Source organism: Silurus aristotelis (genome assembly GCF_946808225.1).
Source record: "Silurus aristotelis genome assembly, chromosome: 12".
NCBI classification, from domain to species: Eukaryota; Metazoa; Chordata; class Actinopteri; order Siluriformes; family Siluridae; genus Silurus; species Silurus aristotelis.
The window spans coordinates 25,539,715-25,549,352 of NC_139585.1; the positions used below are offsets into that span (position 1 = coordinate 25,539,715).

At 34.0% G+C, this 9,638-nt stretch overlaps 1 protein-coding gene across 1 annotated transcript; it reads left to right on the forward strand.

Annotated features, from left to right (window-relative positions):
- Positions 1 to 288: 288 nt before the first annotated feature.
- Positions 289 to 6,518, forward strand: LOC310734773 (myosin light polypeptide 6). The gene is made up of 6 exons (XM_083557203.1): positions 289 to 686; positions 1,737 to 1,764; positions 1,915 to 2,058; positions 3,779 to 3,952; positions 6,302 to 6,379; positions 6,475 to 6,518. The coding sequence occupies exons 1-6, from the start codon at positions 411 to 413 to the stop codon at positions 6,501 to 6,503; spliced, it is 729 nt and encodes a 242-aa protein (XP_083413329.1). The 5' UTR covers positions 289 to 410; the 3' UTR covers positions 6,504 to 6,518.
- Positions 6,519 to 9,638: the final 3,120 nt, after the last annotated feature.

The window sequence follows — 9,638 nt, forward strand, 5'->3', positions numbered from 1 at the left end:
AGGACCACCTGACGTTAAATGTTTTAGTTTTAGGGAGAAAGACCTGGTTAAGACCTGGTTTACCTTTAGAAGTTAAAAGTGTCTGTTAAAAGCAAGAACCATTAAGCATTCCTTTGCTTTTAATAGAGTTAATTTCTTTCAAGTTTAGGTTTTTGTTTTGGTATAGGTTTTTGTTTTGACAGTAGGCAATAGATGGACATTAGTTTTGTACCTGTGTCTATTAATAGTATCTAAAACTTGGTCCAAGTAGAATACTTTTGTAAACACGTTATGTTTCTTTTAACAGGTTCAGAAATACACATAGCATAACATAACAATCCAATGAGGAAGGAAACGGGGACCACTCGGAGTTTAGGCTACCCACAGGGATCTACAGATCTTTCCTGTTTTGGAAGTGTGTGCAATATTGCATGACTCTGGCCACCTGCCATAGTTGTGGAAGGAGCCTGAAGGTAGGGTATATAAGCACTAATCCCTTAGACCACCAACAACGGTCCTGCTTGCTTCATCCAATGACCATGGCTACAAAAAAGGAAATCCTGAAAACAGCATCCACGGCTTCATCTCCAGCACCACAAACAGGTCCTACACCAGGAGCAGCTACGGATAAAGCTCATTCTCCAGCACCTGCTAGTGCTTCAGCTACTCCAGCAGCACCGAAGCAAAAACTTGACCTTGCTGCCATGGTAATTTCAACATCTTTACTTACATGAAATAATTTTTCATTTACATGTTATAAGAAATCAAAACTGTACAGTGAGAAATTACAATAACCATAACCTCAAACATATGCTTTTGATTACCATATGATTTTTTTTAAAGCCCTATCAAATATTAGTATGTTATATAATACACTGAAAATTAAATTTTCTCCCTACATTACTTTTTAAATGATGATGTGATACTGTTCATTGTTAAAAGTGCTATAAAATTTAAATAAAAGTAAACTGAATTGAATCTTTTGGTTCTGGGTTTGACCTTGATATTGGAATAAATTAGTTTTTTGCATGTTCTTGTTATGGCATAACCCTGACAAAAATTTTATATGAATATATAAATCTATATTAATTAAGCTATATTAATGAATATATTGTGCATATTTCAGATATAAGTTGGTTTGAAAAAATATATATATAATGCATGAAGCTAAATAAAGAGTTAATTAGATCCCAGATTATATCAAAGGTTCAGGTTCAGCGTATAAATTCAGGGGCCCAGAAAGGGTGTGGCTCGGATTCGAACTCAACCTTCAGATCCAAAGTCAAAGTCTCAAACCATTAAGTAACTAAGACTTTCTAAAGGTAATAGTAGTTGGCTAAGCATGCACTCTATGTGACATTCAATTACTTGAGTATGTCGGCATGAATGATGGCCAATCTGACTTGGAGCTGCCTTTTAGAAGCTGCCATTTGGCCTTTGTAGTGCATTCTTCTCAGTTTAGCACACTGGTTCGGAGTCATGGTATCCAAAATGTTATTCGCAATGAGGAAATGTTGGTGTTTGAGAGAGCTTGGGGAATGTATGAGCCGAGCCGACAGCTGCCACAATCATGACCTTCCTAGAAAACCATAAAATCAAAAAACGCTCTCTTGGATCACAGACCACAGATGTGTTCATCTAGTATATCAGAATAATTACAAGATGAGTGATGATGCCAGTTTTTAGCTCGCCTGTCAGCAAACCCATTTGTGGAAGTGGCTGCATGGTAACATGATTCTCACCCTTCGTTTTTGCAGAATGACTTCACTGCTGTGCAAATTGAAGGTAAGCGATTGAACCTGCTCTTATTATTAATTAACGAATTTTGTCATGTACGTAGAATACCTTTAGTCGAGACCTTGATGCTGTAGATTACACATTGTGGAATTGGATTCTGCAAAAATGTAGAGCTGTATTTTTTCTGTTATACCCCAGACATCCGAGAGACCTTCTCGCTGTTCATTAAATCAAGCAACGGTGAAATCTCACTTGGGCAGTGTGGGGATGTGATGAGGTCTTTGGGCTTGAACCCTACCAATGCAGACATTTTTAAAGTGCTGGGAACATCAAAGAGTGAGGGTAAGTGGAAAATTAATAACCCAAGTAGTGAACAAATAAAACCTGTATAGAGCATAAAGGATGTTATAAACAATAAAACATTTTCCCCAGTTAATTATTAGGGGCAAATTTAACCACAGGTCAGGGTTGTTTTTGGGGTGGGGTAGATAATATAACAATGGTATGTGCTTTTTATCATTCAAGCAATTTAAATACATCACTCTTAATAAAAAATAACATTCTGGCAAACTTTCTTTCCCAGAAAATATACATTTCATTTAAAATTATCACTGACTCTATAAAATAATATAGATTTATATATAGACGCATCAATATTAACCTCATAAAATGTTAATACTGTGAATTTTTTCAATGCATTACAGTTTTCCTGGAAATTTGAAATGTTTTTGAGCAAATTCAACAGAAAAGAAAGCGCAAAGGTGTAAATGGTTTATGGAAAAACTTAACAACTGCTTTGAACTGTTTTCTCTTTTTTTGTAAATGGCCTTGTGAGTGTATCTGCAACCAAATCGATTTCTTCCCCTTTGTCAGTCATTGTGGAATGAAAAAAAACCAGATATTAAATACACACAAATATACTGTATATTTAAACTTGTGCAAGAGATGCGGTATGTGAGCTTTGACTAGTGCACTCTTTGACCATCCGTTTAGAGGAACTTCCAATGCTGAGGTTATCGGATGCCTGCTAGATGGTCTCCAATCTCATTGGTTAAAGCAACAGCTTCATTTTCATGTATTTTAAGTCTCATGTATTTTAAGATTTCTGAAGTACTTTTGAAATCTTTTTACTTAGAACAGAGGTCACCAACCTTTTTGAAACTGAGAGCTGGTTCCTGGGTACCGATTAAAAGGAAGGGCTACCAGTTTGATACACACTTCTGAAATAACAAATTTGCTCAATTCATGTTGAATTATATGTTATTATTAATAATTAATGATATTCATCTATGTGAAGACACTGATCATGTTAATGATTTCTCACAATAATTATGAACAATGATTTAACAATGTAGGAAACAGCTATTTTTAGAAAAAGGCCCATGGGCGACTATTAGAAACTCTAATAGAGTTTAGGCCAGCAGAGAAGGTCTTGTCTTATTCAGTGAGATGTTGTGAACCGACCCCACTGGTTAATAAAAGTAGTTTCATGAAGTACATTAACAAAAGAGCTGCTAATGCAGTGTACATAAACTACTATCACAAGTAATCATCTTTACTAGGTAGTTGACTATAAGAAAAAGTATGCTGAAGGTGAGACGACAGCAAAGACATGGAACGAAAAATATGATTCATGAGTCAAAACTTAGCATCTTTCATCATCTTTCATTTAAACATGACAACATTGTTGGTAATATAAAAAATACTAGAAACACGACCATCAACATCAAGTGAGCAGAATTTATTGCACATAGTCAATATAACTCACCCTTATATTCAGTGATATCACTTTAAACCATCATTGTCACATGACAGTTATACTGTAAGTTGTAAGTACAACAATATCCCTACCTTTGACATGCTCTATTTTATGAGTTTTACATTTCAACATTAGGGCTATCAAAGCAGCATGCAAGCTTTACATTAGCCAATTTTGGGATTTATAATAATGTTATCATCTTGTTTGCTACTCAAAAATAAAAGTTATTTAAAAATGTTTAACTTTACTGTTCAAAGGTCTCCAAACTCAATTTTGCTTTTTTGTTGTATTCCTGTGTTACAGAGCTTAAGTCCATATTTGTTGACTTTGAGACGTTTCTGCCGATGTTCCATCAAGTCTTAAAGTCTTCAAAACAGGGTAAATATGAGGATTTTGTGGAGGCACTCCGGGCTCTCGACAAGGAAGGCAACGGCACAATCATGTGTGCTGAACTCCGACAAATACTTCTTACACTCGGTAATAAACTTTACCATGCTATATCTATATCTATAGAACATAATTCCTATTCGATTATAGATTTTGCACTCTGCTTTTTTTCCAAATGTTAATTATATTTTTGTTGTATATGTACAGTATATCATTTGCACTAATATAACAGGATCCAAAGGTCATTCCTCAAAATCAAATATTACTTAGAAAACAGACTCAGCTAATACTTATTTTAAAAAAAACAATGGTATTAGATATTGAATATTGCTACATGTGCATATAATGTTTACTGTATCATCATTGGTGGAGTAAGTATGCAAACAATGTAGTTTGGTTAAAGTAGAGATTCGCTCTGTGTAAATGTATAAGTGCACCCTTTAAACTTTTACTGTAGTAAAAAGACTTTAATATTACTCTTAACACACCAATCTATTAATAGAATGATATTAATAAGTCAAACACTGATATCAATAAAAATTTTCATGAGCCCAATACTCTTGACTACATCATGACTTTTCAACTACATCAAAAATATACCACAAATAAGGTTGCGGGCGTTGTGGCATGTTAGAATCAGTAGTTTCTCTCATCATTTATTCCTCTCAAACTGTTCTGCTTGATGTGAACTGATGCTGAACTGTATGTTGGTGCTAATAAATACCACCAAGCGACAATCCTGTGCTTCACCGGTTAAACTTTTATCCACTCATAAATAGAAATGAACGATTGATTTTGCAATATATAGTTGTGTAAAAATACGATTTTTTTTACTTTGAAATGTAGTGAGGTAATAGTCTCCATAAATAGAAATACTTCAGTAAAGTAAAGATACAGGAAAAAGCTACTTAAGTACAGTAATGAATTACATTTACTTCATTAGTGTTCACCACTGTTTTTAATGACACAAGCATGTTGGGTTTGAACAGGCTGTTGAACAGTCAAGTCAAGTAAAGTCAAGTCAAGTCAAGTTTATTTCTATACCGCTTTTCACAACAGACATTGTCTCAAAGCAGCTTTACAGAATTTAACAGGCGGTTGAAATATATTTGCTTAGGTTAGGCTAGGTTAGGAAGTGACAATAAAGTTGTTAGTCACTGATAGTGACAATAAAATTTAACCCAGTCTAATATCTTTTTCAATATCCAGTTCAAACTTAGTTCACTTGTGTCATACTACAGTTTATATTTTTTTCCATATTTCTACTGTAATATGTATTCTAAAGACATTATTGGCTTTAATTATGTGACAGTCCATGTTTGTTCAACTTGAAACCCTTGAAAATATGAGTACTCATCTCAACTTGAAGCTACTTTTTTAAAAGAGTTAAAAGAGCATTAAAAACCCAGACAAAACTCACAAGTAGTCAAGATAATGAATTATATTAAATTTTAAAGGCCGGTCCTGATTTAGTGTTAAAGGCTATGGGTTACTGAAGGGTGGAAGCTAGATGCCAAGCCAAGCCAAGATGTCTGTGACGATTTAAAAAAAAAAAAAAAAAAAAAAAAAAAGCTGTCAAAAGGTTCAAAACCCAACAGTGCACAAGCTCAAATATATTCAAATCAGGCAGTTTGTTACAGATGCAGTTGACTTTTACATCCTTGATATTACCCAAATGAGGATGGGTTCCCCTTTTGAGTTTGGTTCCTCTAGTTTTTCTTTGCCACAGTCGCCCCAGGCATGCTCATCAGGAATACATACACATACTTTACTTGAATTCTTAAGTTCTGTAAAGCTGCTTTAAGACAATCCATAGTCCATTGTGAAAAGTGCTATAGAAATAAACTTGAACTTGAACTTGCATGCTCTCTGACCATCCATTCTAAGGAAGTGAAAATGCAGATGTTATTGGACAGATGCTAGATGATCCGGGGTCTCCAAGTCCCAATCTGATTGGTTAAAGCAACAAATTCATTCTCATTGATTTTGTAAGATGGTTAGGAATTTAGCAACAACAAAGCTGTCAAAAGGTTGTGAGTTAAAAAAAAACACCACCCGGGCCCTTGAGCAAGGCCCTTAACCCTTACATGTTTAGTTGAATAGGTGAGATATTTGTACGTTGCTATGGGTAAGGCAATCTAAATGTAAGTGTAATATTCAAAGAATGATGTGATAATGAGGGTTTATGGGGTTATTATTATGTTTTACTAAATAAAATTATAAACAGAATTAATTTCATTTGTCTCGCTATTTCGTAGGGTATCAATGCTACTTCTTTCAGTCACTAAATGCTCTTTCTTTCTTTAATATAGGATTTATGAAATCTTAATAAGTGAAGATTTCACACCACTGCAATACATATTACCCTTCATTGTATCCTTTATTGTACATTATACTGTTTAAATATTCTATATTTATAATGTAATTTCCCTCTGCCAGGTGAAAGGTTATCCGTCAGTGAAGTGGACCACATTCTTGCGGGACAGGAAGACATGAACGGTTTTATCAATTATGGAGGTAGTAATGTGTTACAGTTTAAATGGAATCAATGGAAACTGTTTAACACTCCAGCATGATTGTTTAATACATTTCTTTTTTTTTTTCCTTCCTAGATTTTGTGAAACACATCATGACAGAATGAGTGACTCTCAGGTAAAATAAAAAATATGTATTATTATTAATAAATTAAATAAATATAATTTATTTAATATCCGATATCCAGACCAACATTGACAGCTTGGTGGTTTTGGGATTTTACCTTGACTATCTTAACATTTAATTTAATTTTCAGCTATAGATGATTGAGTTCAATTTCAGGGTGTATTGAATAAAAGTGTCTGCCGAATGATATATAATTATTTATTCTTTTTTTGTGTTCACTGTCTATCATCCTGAACTTCATCAACTGTAAAGTATCATTCATCATGCATGGAAGTCCTGCAAATGATATATCCATGCTTCAAATGCTTTAGCATGTAATCATTCTAAATCTATAAAATGGCATTGATATAAATGTATTAAAAATATGTTTTAAACTTATAATACGCCTTTCTGATTTTTTTTTTCTTACTTTCAACAAATTTATGAACTGATTCAAAGGCTGATTTTGATTTATGTATCCGGCACGGAATGCAGACAAATCGAACAAGAAATAGATACATTTTTGTATATCATTTGTAGTAAGAGACCATGACCACCATATTAATACATTTTGGCAGTGAAATATTCTCAGCACTGTATTACTGTAGTGATAACATGGTAGAGTGCGCCATCTAGGTACAAGTGTTGCAGGTAGAGGGGTATTATTGAGAGTTTTTTAAATACCCCAGTGTCACTGCTTAGTTAAAAACAAATTGTACATTGAAATTGTAACTCAATGTAGCCTAAGGGATGATATAAGATCCTTAATGTATTTAGCTTTTCAGATATAGAGGTCTACATGAAGGATCTCTCAGCTGTGAACACTATCATCTGCTCATCACTCAGCTTGGTTTGGTTTCTTTCTCACTTGTAAATTTTATTAAAAGCTAAAGCAAAACTTACATTTCAATGCAAACAAAAAGCTTGTCAATAGCAACGTCATTATTCATGGGAGACAGATAGAGCCCTGACAGTATGATTGTATTCACTCTCTATAAACTCCTGATAATCACAAAAGGAGGCAGTCTCGGGAGAAGGAACAGTGAGGATAAAACACCAAGCCAAGAACATTCTAAATCCTGGCTTCATTAAAAAAAACATTTTTAAAGCACAAAAACAGATAATGATATCTAAAAAAATATACATTTAGATTAATGGTAATGGCACACAAAACATGCTAGAATTAAATGTTCAATCCATTAATTTGTACATAAAACAGGAATCTGGTTGGATTCCAGGTTGCTGCGAGCATATAATCCAGACAGCTCAATGCCTTTGCCTCTTTATCCAACTTTAAAAGGGGTTTAATGGAAAAGCAACAGTTGCTAAGCAGCTACCAGGCACAAAAACAGGAATGTGAGAATGTGGAAGTGAAGATGGAGGCGCAATGTTGGTGTATCAGAACCAGTGACCAAAACCCAGCCGAGCTTTACAGCTTTCGAACATAGAATTGATTTATTATGGTCTTTTTGTCTCTATTTCCTATTAGAGCTGAATTTATTCAAATCGATTAAATGTGTAACGATTTTAAATAGATAAACATATCAAAAGATTGCATTGCTATTAGATAGTTAGTTAGTTATATTGATTGAATGTATCACACATGCCACCTAGTGGTGTGCAAGAAGAAATGCATCGATCTCTTTATTTTCATTTTCCATATTTCATATTTGCATCAGTAAAACGCGATTTATTTAAGATGCAGCTCTACCTCTGCCATGTTAATCTATATTCTAATTCATAATTATTAGTAATTCATAATAATTCATAATTATTAGTAGATGCACTATACTTTTATTATATGGAATGTGACCAATATTTGATATGTAGATGGAATTCTCCTCATTTCTCAAACACTGAGCGCTCTGAGACCAGTATTTACATCAAATATGTTCCACCTCTAATAAAATAAAATGTGCATTATTTATGCGAAGTTAGGATTTCTATTGCGATGCATCTTTTCTAACATTTTTGCATTAGTAGATCTGCTACACTTTTATCATTTAGAAAGTGACCAATCATTTGTGGCCAATATTTTTTATGTAGATTGATTTCGCCTCGCTGAAAAGTTTCTCAAGTGCGACACTACGCAGACCGAGGCGTGTCCTGAGAGCCACATAGAATATAGATTAACATGGCAGAGGTAGAGCTGCATCTTCATGGAGACAGAACAGAACACAGGATAAGAATGTCAGAAGGCGTTTTTATAAAATTGATGATTTGCAATCTGGCTGAAGCAAAGAAATAAAAGTGAACTATCTGTACCATCTTGAATTGTGTAGCATCGTATTTTTTTTCATTGAATCGTATTTTGTTAAATCGAACTGTAAATCAGATAGCACTGCATAGTAATAGGTGTCACGTCGCATCAGTATCTGCTTTATATGTATCTAATATACAGTATATTTGGCTATGCATCGAGATGCAAATCGCATCATGGAGATGCACATCCCTAGTGTATACTGAATGGTGTTCATATAGATAGCTCTGAGAACATTTTTAGCCACTAAATAATAATAATAATAATAATAATAATAATAATAATAATAATAATAATAATAATAATAAAGGCACCCATTTTATCTCGATCCAGAGCTTATCTAAAGAACTCTGGGCATGATTATGTTTTTAATTATTATTATATGTACAAAATCATACAATCAGCGTTTTATAACAGAAGCTGAAGTCAAAATTTGGATTTTGTTGCATGATTCTGGTGGCGTCTGGTGTTGATGCTTCTAGATTGTTCTTTGACTATGTCATGTTCTCTACTGGCCTCTACTGGCCATAGATGGAATTTTAGAGTCAGCATTACTCCACAAACAGATCCCATTGAGTTTATTGAGCAATCTTTAGCACACCTTATATGTTTATATCTACATTTATTTCCTCTTCACACACCCTTACACTAAGACACTCCTTTTGCAAATCATTTGCACTTTTGACTAGATACTTTGCATATGCATGCACTTTTTATAGCCTATGAAAAAAAGAGCTTAAAGAGCTCATCTCTCCTATTATTGTAAGGTAAATGCTACCCAGGTGCTCATATCTGGGACACTTGAGCATTCTTTCAGCACGATATGGATGCACAGATACCTGCAAAAACATTAGGGTTTAACCCCAAGACCAACCT